At 43.5% G+C, this 14,155-nt stretch overlaps 2 protein-coding genes across 7 annotated transcripts in view; both read left to right on the forward strand.

The window, feature by feature from the left end:
- NDRG3 (NDRG family member 3) overlaps nt 1-9,507 on the forward strand; it is a 166,785-nt gene extending 157,278 nt beyond the window's left edge. For 4 of the 5 annotated variants that reach the window (XM_077169479.1, XM_077169516.1, XM_077169489.1 and 1 more), the window contains 3 exons: nt 5,344-5,379; nt 5,470-5,521; nt 7,896-9,507. In XM_077169479.1, coding sequence (XP_077025594.1) covers nt 5,344-5,379; nt 5,470-5,521; nt 7,896-8,074 — 267 coding nt within the window. In that variant the 3' untranslated portion in view covers nt 8,075-9,507. Of the gene's footprint in view, nt 1-4,612; nt 4,753-5,343; nt 5,380-5,469; nt 5,522-7,895 lie in introns of all 5 variants that reach the window. The other variant, XM_077169507.1, reaches the window with a different exon arrangement.
- A 110-nt stretch (nt 9,508-9,617) lies between these two features.
- The window catches only part of SLA2 (Src like adaptor 2), a 43,969-nt gene continuing 39,431 nt past the window's right edge, over nt 9,618-14,155 (forward strand). For both annotated transcript variants that reach the window (XR_013179437.1, XM_077169527.1), the window contains exon 1: nt 9,618-12,072. The gene's annotated coding sequence lies outside the window, so the exon portion shown is untranslated. The remainder of the gene's footprint in view (nt 12,073-14,155) is intronic.

Below are 14,155 nucleotides of genomic sequence, written 5' to 3' on the forward strand. Positions count from 1 at the left end.
TGCCGGCAGGGAGCCCAGAGACTGGCCTGGACGACCACTGGGAAGAACTGCTCCCCCAGCCTCTGGGAGAGGCCACCCGGCCAGGTGCCTGAATAGCCGAGCCATTGGGCGTGCTGTATGCTGGATCTGTCAGGTGCCAGGTGTTGTGGGTCGGTTGATGCCCCAAGGCACTGGTCAGTTCCCCGTCCCTAGACTGGACTTCATGCCCCCAGGTTATAGGGGCAGCCTTTCTGCTGTACACACCATCTGTCTAGGTGCCCCTGCAGTTGGAAAGGCAGAGGCCTGAGGGGAAGAGGTGCTGTGGGAGCACCATCAGCTGGTGAGAACTGGTAAGTGCAGGCAGGCGGTCTCCCTGTCTGCCTAGGTTTTTTTTTTTTTCCTTTTTTCTTTTTTGCTGTCTTTTCTTTTTAATACATCTTTTCTATATATGTATTTTTATTAGCACTATTATTTTTATTTTTTTATTTGTATGTATTAAATAGATTTTAATTTTTTTCTATTACTTTATTTAATTTTAAATAAATTATTTTCTCTCCTTTCTGATGGCATCAGTCTGAATTCATTCCCAATTTTGGGGGGATATCCCCTTCTGACTTTGGGGCCTATTACTGATGAAGTGTGTTTTGTTGTTGTTGTTTTTCATATATTTATATTTTTATTTTTATTTTATTATCATTATTATTATTATTATTGGGTGCATATGCCAGGAGTTAAGCCTGGGTCTTCTGCCTAGCAGGCAGACATTCTGTTATTGAAGTACCCATGCACCCCAGTTTAGCTTTTAATAGACCCTCAAATAGAATAGAACAATTGAACTAGAGCACATAAACAAATGGCAAGAAAGATGTAAAAAATGGAACTAGATCTTAAGGAAATGATGGACAACAAGAGGCACGGAAATATAAGAATCATTGGTGTCCCAGAAGGAGAAGAGTAAAGGGCTGGAAAAGTTAGTTGGAGATATAATTGAGGAAAACTTCCTAACCCTTATAAAAGACATAAATACCCAAATCAAAGAGGCCCAACGAGTTCCAAGTAGAATAAATCCAGATAGGCCTATTCCGAGAAACATATTAATCAAACTGTCAATTGTTGAAGAGAAAAAACTGTGAAAGCAGCATAAGAAAAGGGACCTGCATTTAAGGAAAACACATAAGACTGAGTTCTGACTACTTGACAGGCACCATGGAAGCAAGAAAGCAGTGGTACAATATATTTAAGATCCTGACAAAGTCTTCCAGGCAAGAATTCTTTATCCAACCAAGTTGTTTTTTCAAAATTGAGGAAGAGTTTAAAATCTTCAAAGACAAAGATTGAGAGACCTAATCAAAAAGAGACCCTATAAGAAATACTAAAGGGAGTCCTGTCAGTTGGAAAAAAAAGACAGGAGGGCACAGAATTGAAGAATACCAGCAATGGTAATTTAAAGGATAAAAAGGGAGAGGGGGAAAAATATATAGATCTGACAAAAACTAGAGGATAAGATGGTAGATTCTTTGTCAGTTCTTTGTCATTATGGATCATTGGCATTTGTCTAAAATTGAGAGTACTGCTGAATGTACAACCAGGTATAACCAGGCACAATAAACAACGTGGTTTGTTTTTGGACATTATCCGTGATGCCCAACAGATGGAGGGAGCCAAAGGGTACTATGACTGAGAAACAGAATGGCAAACTGTGATACATTTATATGATGGAATATGGTGTGGTTACAAAAAGTAAAGATGTTGAGATGCACAAAACAAACTGAATAAACCTTGGGGACAATATGTTGTGCAAAATAAGCCAGAAACAAAAGACCAAGTATGCTAAGGTCTCTTTCAGAAAATACTTAGAAAATTGGAGCCTTGATTGTAAGCCCTTATAGCAGCCACACTTAATCTGAAGTTGTAAATGTATTTCTGGATGCTGAGATGCTGAGCTGTGTGTGTATCAGCTGGTATTTCCCTAGGACTATGAGTAATTCTGTGACACCTGGGACCCTGAGATGCGTGATACAGCTGTGAAGGTTAGCATAGCTGAATGTAGTAACACTTAAAGTAACTGCAGGGGAGATCAACCCTCAATCAGAGTTTTAAAAGAAGCCAATCTGACTGGATCTGTCTATTTAAATGAGAATATAAGGTAAAATATGATAGTGTATGTGCTCTAGATCTTCACCTTCTGTCTGGGCCAAAGACAGATTTTTTATGTCCAGAACCTAGATCTTTTTGTAACACATCATCTAAATCAGACTGTTTGGATAGCTCATTTGAACAACCCAGACTCTTGGGGTCCACAGTGGGAACAAGGCCTTGTAGTTCTGCGTAACTTGGTGTAATGCTGGGATACATCTCAGACTGTGGTGGGCTGATAATTGGAGGATGTTGGTGAAGTCCCTTGAGGGAACTATTGAACTTCCCATCCCAGGTACTCTTTCAACCATTGGGGTCTCCCAGTAAAACGGGCCAGACCCTTGATTTTGAGGCTTGCCATTTTGAAGCTTGTTTCTGTGGGGGAGAAGCTAAGACTGCCCACGGCCAGGCCTTGGAGTCGCTTCCAGTAAACCTCTTTGTTTCTCAGATGTGACCTCTCTCTAGGCCCAACCATTGCCCTCCTCCCACATGGAACATGACATTCATGGGTGAGGGTCTCCCTGGTAATGTGGGGCATGGCTCCAGGGGATGAGTCTGGTTCTGGCACTTGGGATTGACTGCTCCTTCCAGAAGAAAGGGGAGGGAAAGAAGTGTAATAAAATAAGGCATCCGTGGCCAGGAGAGATCCAATGGAGTTGAGAGGCTGTTCTGGAGGCTGCTCTTATGCAAGCTTCAGTTAGATAGTGCTAATTGCCATGGTTTGCTAAACCCTGACCAACATCACTCTTGACTCTTAAGAACACCTAGGGCTCAGACAGACTTTATAGGGGTTTCGTACACTGTTTGCTTTCCTGGAACCTATAATTCCTTGAGGGTTCCTGGGTCAGATGGATCCTGAGGCCAGGAGGGACTGGCATCTCCAGGATTAGCAATTGATTACATCCCCCTGTCCTTTAGTGTCAACACCCCTTCTCAACATGAAAAGGTCGGAACAGGCATTGCCCAAAGATCTCTATGGATTGGTGAAGGATCAAAGGAGAAGGAGGAGGTATAATAGAATAGAAATTGGCGGACTAGTGCGACTGCTGAATCACTATACTAATATTCCTTTTAGCTTCCAGTGTTTGGAAGTAGCTGGAAGGAAAAATCTGAGATGGTGGAATAGTGGCCCATGACAACTCTGGGATCTGTTCTGCAACTAGCTGAAGTGTGCTTTGACAATTACTGCTTTTTTCTCTCTTTGCTTTGTATGTATATTTTACAATAAAAATGTTTAAAAGAGAAGTATGTCAGAAATCCTGGAATGAGCTGAGAGTCAGCATCAGCGGATTGAGAAAACCCCCAGAATGAGCTGAGACTCAGCATCAGGGCATTGAGAAAACCTTCTTGACCAAAAGAGGGAAGAGTGAAATGAGACAAAGTGTCAATGGCTAAGAGATTCCAGACAGAGTCGAGAGGTTATCCTGGAGATTATTCTCTATTTTTATGCATTAAATAGATATCACCTTGTTAGTGGAGAGGCTGGAGGGAACTGCCTGAAAATGTGGAGCTGTGTTCCAGTAGCCATGTTTCTTGAAGATGATTGTATAATGATATAGCTTTCACAGTGTGACTTGTAATTGTGAAAACCTTGTGTCTGATGCTCCTTTTACCTACCTTATCAACAGATGAATAAAATATATGGAATAAAGATGAATAATAGAGGGAACAAATGTTAAAATAAATTTAGAGCGTAATGCTGATCGGTGAGGGGGAGGGGTGGGGGGTATGGTATGTATGAATTTTTTTTGTTTTTATTTCTTTTTCTGAATAGATGCAAATGTTCCAAGAAATGATCATGATGATAAATATGCAACTATGTGATTATATTGTGAATTACTGATTATATATGTAAACCGGAATGATCAAAAGTCATGAATGTTTGCTTTTGGTGTTTTTTGGTATTTTTTAAAAAATAAAAAAAATTAATTAAAAAAAAGTATGTGATTTCAGTTTCAAATTAGTTTTTCACTGCAGGTTTGAATTGATATTCAGTAGTACAAAACTGAACTCTACAGTTGTTATATGTTGTGGTTGTTTCTGAGCAGAAATGCCTGTGCAAATAGCATGAAAAAGAATGTATAATTCCAATGGCTGACTGAACTTATTCTCAAGCTATTTGATAAGCATCAGTCTTGGAAATAGTTTCTCCCAATATTCTTTCTCTGCATCTGGGAACTGTTAAAGGTTCTAATCAGCTTCCTACTATTAAACTTGATGAAAATACAACCTGTGTCAGTTTGATCTGTTTTATACTTAAATCAGGTTGTTTCTGATCTTTTGCTTCGAATTTTCAGGTGACCATTCCTTGTTAACCTCAAATTCCTGTACCTTTTGTAGTGTTTCTCTCTACTAAATAACAATAGTAGAATGAAAGTTTTAATGCTAGTGAATTGAAGCCATGGTGTTGCTGTCCCTTTGATAGATTATTTCAGCATAGAATGCATAATAGGTAGAAGGAAGATGGTCAGGCTCATATTTTGTCATTGTGCCCTAGGAGTCTTCTTTGCAGATTGGCAGAGTCTGCATCTCCTGGAATTTGTTAGGAATGCGATTTCTTGGGCCCTATTCCAGACCCATTGAATCAGAATCACTGGCTGAGGAGCCCACGAATCTGAGTTTTATCAAGTCCTCTAGGTAATTCTCATGACACTATTGTTTAAGAAACCCCTTGCAGGAAATCTTTACACCAGTGAGAATAACCAACTGTAAAGTTTTGTGATGTCAGAAGCAGCCTCACCAAAGTCAGCCACAAGAGGAAAGTGGCTGACCAAGCCAGTTGACTGAATTCAGCATCAGCAGCTGATTGTAGCCCTCCCTTTAGTTGTGGAGTAGAGATAATGAAAGGGAATATAGAAGGCATGTGCCGTGAGAAGTCAGGGTTACGCTGTTTGAGGACTCTGAACGTAGCATTCCTTAGTTGAAGGCAGTTTTATGGTTGAAGTTTGGCCAACTTCACCGTAACTCCTAATGGAAAATTCCCATCATGGGCCTGAAAGCAGTCTTGGAAAATATCAAATAATCCTTTCAGATTTATAGACAAGGTTATTGCCAGGATCTAAGTTTTTGTTTAAGGGTGTATTGGGGAGATGTACTCTTAGATGCAATTAGACATAAGTGAAAAACCTACAGTCCAATCCTACCTACTTAAAAGGACTCAAGGTATTCAGAACAATTTCCTTTTAGGGTATGAAAATCATGGCTGATTATATATTTTTCCTCTTCTAGATGGCAGACTGTGGGGGACTGCCCCAAGTGGTTCAGGTAAGGAGATTTTTTTTTTTTTTAAAAAGCATCCATTGATTCTGTCTCTCCCTATGCAAAGATTAATGCCTTTTTATTTTGTTTCCCTAGCCTGGGAAGCTCACCGAGGCCTTCAAGTACTTTTTGCAGGGAATGGGCTACAGTGAGTAGTAAACAACTTTCTATCTAGCAAAACTTTATTGATAATAGTTAGTTTGACATCTGCAGAGGCTGCAGTTCTCAGGGCATAACCTCTGAGCTAGCTAGCCTTAAGTTTATAGAGCATTCATCTGCTCAAATATATAAGATGAACTAACACTTATTAACCACTTACCTTGTGACAGGTAGTGCTATATATTCATTATATTATCTAGTTATAATTATTACCTTAAGAGGTAAGTTCTAGTATTAGTCTCATTTTATAGAAAAGGAATCTGAGACTCAAAGAGGTTAAGCACATATCCTAGGGTAACAAGTAAGCTGCAGAGCCATGATTTAAACTCTGGCAGTCTGGCTCCAGAGCCCACACTTTCAACCACCGAGGCTGAGGCTGTCCTAGATTTGGTGATCATGATTTACACTTGAACTCAGCTGGTTGATGACCTGGCATAGTGAAACAAATTAGAGACTACAGAAGAAAAGAGTTATGTTCTAATTTAAATCTGCTCCACCAGAGGAGATGAGCTTACAAAGGATTTTAGAGCAAGTCTAAAACATGTATCCATATCATATGCTGCTGTCCTGGTCTCTTGTATTGTGACACTCCTGAGCTTTCTTAGTTGGTTAAGAATATCCACCTATGCCCCTTTCTTGGGATTTTAAGAAGAAAAACCCTCCCACCCAGGTTCAAAGCTCTGGGTAGTGTGATTTTTTTACTACATACCTAGTGTGATTTTTTTCTCTTGTTTCGTATCAGTTTGGATAATGGCCAGTGATGAGCTACATGCTTAGCTGCTCTGGGCAGCAGCTGAGCCCTTGGATGCAGCCCTGTACCTAACAGGCAGAGCACCATATATGTCTTGTCTGGAGTTGCTGTGTGGTTCCCGTCTGTGAGGCACTACCAACCGAGCCCACACCCATTTCCCTCTGGCTTATTGGGAGGAGCAGAAGTCCCTCACCTGGCCCATCTCCATCCCTTTCCTTGGAAACAGCTTATTTTCCAGCCCATTTCTAATCCAAATCAGGATGACTGTTATTAGTGGATGGGAAAACAGTTGCCTTTAACTGATTGAGAGAAGTTATATTAAGATGCTATTGAAGCATCAGTTGGCCTCAGCCCTTCTGGGACCTTAAAATTTCATCCCAGGCTTAGAGTAGTCAGTCTGTCAGTATCTACTGGGCAGCCCATGTTGCCACTTGGCAGTCTGGGGTCACTAACCTGCCTTTTCCTGTGTCCATCCTGCTTCCAGTCCCGTATGTGCAGCTCAGTCACCTGAACACCGAGTCAGGTACCTTCCTCTGTGCTGGCCCTATCCCTGCCTCCCAGCCTCGCTCTCCTGGCTGCATTGGCTGCCTGCAGCATGTCCGCGGTTTTCCTGTGCAGTGAGAGCCCGATAGAACGTGGCTCATTGTGCCCTAAGAGGGGCCTACCAGGAGGAAGAAAGAAGGTTATCATGGCCTGGCCACCTCTCATCCGAAATCCAGAATCACAGCAGCAGCTGGAATTTTATAGCTTTTAGGCAGAACCCCTCTTCCTCCACCACTTACTGATCCTTGAGTTAACCCCCAGGTGCAGGCAGCCTTCACTATAAAATAGGAGTGTCAGAGCCTGTGCCTGGAGAACTCTGCAGGTGATAGCATCAAAAATTTTGACTCCAGTATTGAAGTGGCAGCTGGGGGAGTAGCTGGTCCATCAGAAGATAGGCAGGGACATTATCCCAGGAAAGGCCCTGTCCTGCCCAAACTGGAAGGGGGTTAAAGCATTGGTAGAACAGGAACCTGAATTAAACACTGACACCCAGACCTCTTCCCTCCCAGGCATCCTGAACTTCATTCCCTGTGCAGAGGCCATCTCCAGACCCACCTGCCTCCCCTACCTCTCCTCCTTCCTATGTGTCTCCTTCCCCCAGATAGCAAGAGTAGCTTGTGGACACGGATGGTAGTCTTGTTGTATCGGGCTTGCACTGTGTTTGTGAAACACTTTCATACTTGTGTGGTTTGTCTTTTCTTTTAGTTTAGTCTTGCATGCATGATAGATTTTGGATTATCTGCCAGGATTCCCAAAACCTCCTTCCTAATTACTGTATGAATAGTGTGGGCACAGCTAAGAGGCTATATTCTGGACTTAGGGTTTCCCTTTGTTCTACTATGGACTAGAATCAGCTGAGATTCCAGTGAGATCCAAAGGATTAAAGCCACCTTGCAGATAGCCATTCACCCAGAGCTAATAATGCAGAATAGGAATGGCCATATCTTATGCCTGGGAGTCACCTTAAATGGGTTGGGGAAGGTGAACATAAAGCCATAGGTGAAATTTCTGTATCAGTTGAGCTTAACCAAGACTCTATCTTCTAGTTGTCTTGATTTTTTTCTTTCAGTACCAGCTGCCAGTATGACCCGGCTCATCCGATCACGAACTCACTCAACCTCAAGTAGCATGAGCTCTGCAGAAAGTCCCTTCAGCCGGTCTGTCACCAGCAATCAGTCAGATGGAACTCAAGCTCCTGAGTCCCCTGATGCCGTGGACAGACCCCAGACCATGGAGGTGTCCTGCTAAGATGATTTCCCTCCCCTGGACCATGCAAGTCCAACCTTCTTCAACCCACTACTCCATAATATAACATTTCATCCAGCAAACTGGCATCTACTATCTTTCACTCATGCATGGCCATTGAATCTCTTTCTCTGGCAGCCTGGATTAGCATTCTCTCTGCCCACCTGCCCACTTTTTTGTATGTACCAAGAACCACTTCCAGGCCATTACTATAACATTCCAACATCTAGCTGATCAAATCTCCATATCTTCTGTCAGCTTTTTCCTGTGCTCTCCCCATTATGTATCTGATAAGATCTTTGATTCCCAACTCCATGTGTGCGAGCACGTGTGTCTCTTTTGTGTGTCCATAGTTCTGTGATTTTAGATATGCTTTCTTGTAGAGCTTCTGCAAAAAGGGAGGGGACTTTTTTTTTTTTTTTTGCATTTTCAGTAGTGTTTTTAGGGGAAATGTACAGAACCGATTTCTAGGTTGGATAGGCTCCTGCATTTTCTTTTGTTTCCGAATTGGTCAACAAGATTTACAAAGTGACTTCAGGAGACAGCAACACTGGAGAATGTGGAAAGTCATAATTGCTGTTTGGACCTCTGTGACTAAAAGAAGAGTGCCTGTTATACAGAAAGGCAAGCAGGATGGCCAGCACCTCCTTCAATTTAAATAAATTCATATACTATTCTATTAATTAAAAGGCGATAGATACATTCTGCTAGAAGCCCATGAATAATGAGGCTCTAATGCAATATGGAATTTTTCCCAAAGAGTGTGGCTTAATTACTAGATTCTCTTAACACAGAAAGGTAGAAAACAAAATGCCAGTCCTCTACTTTGCAGGGGCAAAACTGCTGTCACTGCATTATCTCATGCCACCTACTAAACAAATATATGTAAGAAATGCCTCCCAGGTCTTGATAGAGAGCTATTTTAACATCCCTCAGTCCCAAAAAAGGAGAGAGGTATGATCTAAAAATTATATAATTGGTGAGAAAATGGGCGGGAGAAAAGGAGCTGGCATTAATACAGTATCATATTTAATAAATACAGCCTTAATGTCAGCAGAGTTAATGGAAGCTAAATTAAATTGATATTGAACCCACTTCTCAGAAGGATTCTTAAAGTTGTGAACTCTTTTTTGTGGGAGGGAAGGGACCACTCTGAAAGGGTAGCTCTATCCATAAAACTGTTTTCAGCCTCTTCTCTACTGCTATGTGAGGGGGTCACAGCCAGCCAGAGTTTATCATCCAGAGAAGGATGAAAGAGCTGTGGAAACCAGCTGATGCCTTGCAAGGGCGCAGCTCAGATTTCACAGTTCTGAATTTGGGGAAGGGGCTTTTCTGACATATGATCTGCTTTCTGCTGAGATAGGCAATGTGTCACTCTACCAGAGTATATGACTTTTTACAGATAATTAAATAAAGCTGTATATGTCTCATTGTTACCCAATTGCTGGTGTTATTTCTCTAAAGCCATTCACCCAGGCTCAGGAAGGGATTTGAATTATTGTATTCTGGCTGCAGGCTGGACACTTTCATGTATGCAATCACTTATTCCATCCAGCAACACTGTCCATTTTCACTGAGGAAATAAAGACTCAGAATAAATAATTTGCCAAAAACATCCTGTTAGCCAAGCCACAATTGAACTCCAGGCCCATCTGACATGCCTACATTCCCCTCAATTCAAAATCCTGAGAAGTCCAACTGTGCTGTTTGTGATGGAGGAGGAGAAGCTGGGGTCTTTGAAAGGCGTCTTACATCCCACGTCTGTCATCTTTAGGGGTTGCTGATCCTCATCCCTGATATAATAACCTGCAACCACTTGTCTGGTTTCTTCTAAGAGACCAGCTAGATTTCTCTATCTTTGTACCTGCTGAGGGTAATCTCAGATGTCCACTACTTCAGATCAACTTTAAATGGTCCAGGGGCTACTGCTGCCTCAGTACACTGGCATTGCTGTGTGAGTGGGAGATAATGACATGGACCTGCCCTTTATGTTATAGAGGATGAAACACATAGGTGAGCAGAGATTACCAAACTGAGTGCCAGAGGATATAGGCCAGTGCTTTAGAGAGCTCCAAAGCTGCTCTTAAAACCCACATTCCTTTAACCTTCTTGGCCCCATTCACCGTGAATAGTCGCTTGCTTTCCCACCTTAGCCTTATGCCTGGAGTCGAACCCCAAATGACTATACTTAAGTGTTTCTTATCTCACTCATTCCTTTTCTCATTTTCATTTCCTTTTTTCCCATTCAGTACCAAAAAGAATAATAAGTACCTGCTTCATAAGCGGCAAGAAGATGGCCAGTACAAAGTGAATGTAGATTCCTCATTCACTCTACAAATGAGAAATAGCTGAGAAAAGTGAAGTGATTTGGCCAAGTTCACCTAGCTTGGAAAAGTTCCCAATTCTTCCAAAAATCAATGCATTTTCATGTTTTATTCAGCTTTTTATTGAGCACCTACTATATTCCAAATTCCTAGCACCTTCCTATAAATTTCCTTTATTGGTCCAATGAGATATATATAAATTCCATTTTATGGATAAGAAAAAAAGCCCAAGAGTTAGCTTACAATGTTATTGGCAGATGTAGGATTTTAAACTTTATTAATCTTAAGTGCTTTGCTGATTGGAAAGGGAGGGTTATATGGGGGATTCTTTTTAAGAAGAAACCAAAAATGGTCATTCCTAGTTTCTACTTCATTCACAGACCTCACCTAGAGGCCAGTTTTGAAAGGTCTGCCTGTCACATAAGATCAAGAGCAGGAGGGTGGGCTATGCTCAAGTCCCTCCCTGCCATGAGCCACTTCCCTGAGTAGTTAACATCCTGATTAGAACCTTCTTACAGAAAATGAGCATCTGGCCCACATCTGCAGACTCTGTGGTTCTCAACAACCACCCCTTTCCTCTGATAGCATCACTCCACCCTGGCTCCTTTAGCTCTCCATGCTAAGTGCCTTTGGAGTTAAATATCAAACCAACCTTCACTAGGAGGAAAGGAGAAACTGAAGAACTAGCAGAAACCTTGAGAACCTGAGCAAATTAGTATACCTGTTAGTATACCTGACAAATTCCCAGGTAATGCTGAGGCCACTGGTCTAGGGCCCACACTGTCCAGTTCTTGCTACTCAAAGTGTGGTCCCCAGACCAACAGCATAGGGATCCCCTGGGAGCTTAAAATACAGACTCTTTAATCGTACCCAGACCTACTGAGTTAGAATCTGCAGCTTAACAAGATTCTAGGTGATTCATATACTAGCGGCTAAGCAGTACTACTATAAGACAGTGCTTCCCAAACATGCCAATCAAAGGAATCTCTTGAAGTATTTAAAATTTAGATTCCTCGATTGCTCCTCTGGAGACTAGGATTCAGGTGTGGAAGGAGCTTAGGAATCCCTAATAGTAACAAAGTCCTTCAAGGGATTGTTATTAATCAGGCAAGTATGGGAAGCCCCTGCTCAAAGTCTGCATTCCATTTTACCTGTTTTGTGTTCCTTGGACGAGACCAAACCACAAAGCCGGAGAAAGCCCTCTCACTCCAGCTTCAAGATAGAAACAGGAACTCGGGGAAGATGGCTCCTCGATGGCCTGTGATGCCGTCAGAGGAAACGGGTGGTTGTGAGAACCGCAGAGTCTGCAAATGTAAGCTGGGCGCTCCAAGGACTTTGCACCTGTGTCTCCTTTGACACTAGCTCAAAGATGTCAGGCCCTCTTCCCTGACCCTCTGTTCTTGGGAGGGCTGCTCAGTCTAGGGATCCCTAAGGAGCACCAGGCTCTTGTCCCATGCGAGGTGCACAGACTGCGAACCCAAGCTACGAACCCCAGCTACCCAAACCAATACCTAGAGCCTCTCCCTGAAGATCCTCTGAGTCCAAGAGAGATCTGGGTTTCCTAGGACCAAGGATGTTGGCAGACTTCTAGAAGGGCTCCCCAAAGCCCTGACATATCCAGCCAAAGCATGCATCTTAAATGAGCCCCTTCCCCAAGCCTCCGATGACAGGAAGCCAGTAAGTACTTTGCTTTTGTTTTCTGATAGCCTCAGGATGGGTGAGGAAGGATGGCCCCTTCACAGACCAGGGGTGGGCTCCACAGGAGCTCTGGAAGACAAGGTGGGCTTTATGGCTGGGGAACAAGAGCTCAAGGAGAAGGGAAGGATGCTCTGCTGAGGTTTTAAGAGGGGTGGTTTCTGAGGGTCCCAAAAGAAACGAAGGCCTCCCTCTTCCTTTGACTGTATTCTTGAGAAATACGTTGTTCCTTCCAATTTGTCTTTATGCTCATTCTGATAACATCTTGGTTTCCAACTTGCTGTGTAAATTTGGACCCTAGCCTTCTGAAATCGGTGCATGATAGGAGTGCAGATTATAATCCCTGAAGACTTTTCCAGCTCTAGAATCAACACTTCCCCTTAAAAGTGATATTTCTCAGTTGAGAGAATTTCAGTCCAAAATCCAAATTGCTCACTCTTATCTCTTCAGCTGAAAAAATATCTTCAGCAGCACAAACAATGCCGAGTCCAAAGAGGTAGATTCTGGTCCCAACTCTGCACTCAGCCACTGTATGACAGTGAGCATGTTGTTTGTATCTTCTCTGGGTCTTGATTGTTGTATTTGAAATAGGTCTGAGATCCTGCCCAATTTCTCCTACAGGAGAGGTAAGGATCAAGTGAGATGATCAGAAAAATAATGTATGCTGATCTCAGCTGCTTTTTACTCTTTCCTTCCACTCACTAGAATATTCCTAACACATAGTAAGGTGCTCAAGTATTTATGTAATTAATGATTAGATTCTCTCTTTTGGGTTTTAGCCAATACCTCCTCCTTATAGGCCTGCCCACCCTAGGGGTCTCCCTGGCCTTAACTGGCCAGGTGAAGGGAACTGGCAGGATGGGCTTCCAGCCTGAGGGCAGCTCTCTCCCCTCCTTCAGCCCTGGGCCCATCCCCCAGCCCCACCTGCAGCAAGAACAAGTCTCTGGGGTTTTTGCAGTTGGCGATTGTGGTGACTTTGTGAAGGAGGGGAAAGGAAACTAACCTTTACTGAGCACCCACTCTGTGCCAGGCCCCTTTAGCTCTCCCTACAGCCTGTGGAGTCAGTGGTGGTATTCCTAATTCTCAGACGAGACTCATGCAGGCTGCATGCTTTGCCTGCAGTAAACCTGATTGGGTTGGACCAATCGCCTACGTGACCCAGGGCAGCCCTTCTCCCCCTGGGATTTTCTGGACTCTTGTCTGAAATGTTAAGCATATAGCCAAGGGGAAAGGAAAGGCTGAAGGGCAACAGGAATATCGAAAACCTGAACTGCAGGGGTAGCTAACCGTGAAAGAATCAGAACACCCCCGAGGGGCAGCAGCACCATCTCAATCTGCTAAGGCTTTGGGATCCCAAAAGTCTGATCAGGAAGCAACTGTTGGGAGTCCTTTGAGTGATGGACCCACTTAGGTATCATTTCCATGTTGATGTGAAACAGAAGAAGACAGGGGCAGGTACCTTGCCTGGATGGAGTCCCCCATCCTCTGAGGCTCTGCAAGGGTCACTGAGTGACCTCCCCCAGGCATGGTGGGGTGGGCTCACAGGCAGGGAGGGAGGCCGCCCCCACGCCCTGTGACTCCTTGGGGGTAAGGACCGTGGCTTCCTCCTCCCCCAGAGTAGGGGCTCAGCAGACGCCCGCCGGAGGGAGCCCCACTGGCTGTGAATGTACCGGAAAGAACGAAGCCCTCCACCCTCCCCAAACACTTCAATATAGTGTTTTTGGAAAACAACAACAACAACAAAATCAGCATTACACGAGAAACCTGGGAATTGAGATTTTATTAGGATAAAACACCTGTACAAAGGGCTAGCAATCACTCTGTCCATTTAGTTAAAGCTGAGGGTGCTTCTGGGGACCAGGCACCCCACTAAAGGCTGAGCAAGTAGCAAGCAACCCCCTGACTCAACTGGTCTGTAGAATAAGGGTAGGTTAAACAACAAACACTCTGACAGATGAATCATTAAAACCTGGGAAGGAGGGCGGGCCGCGGTGGCTCAGCGGGCAAAGTGCTTGCCTGCCATGCCGGAGGACCTCGGTTCGATTCCCGGCCCCAGCCCATGTAA

Source organism: Tamandua tetradactyla, chromosome 1, assembly GCF_023851605.1.
Source record: "Tamandua tetradactyla isolate mTamTet1 chromosome 1, mTamTet1.pri, whole genome shotgun sequence".
NCBI lineage: Eukaryota > Metazoa > Chordata > Mammalia > Pilosa > Myrmecophagidae > Tamandua > Tamandua tetradactyla.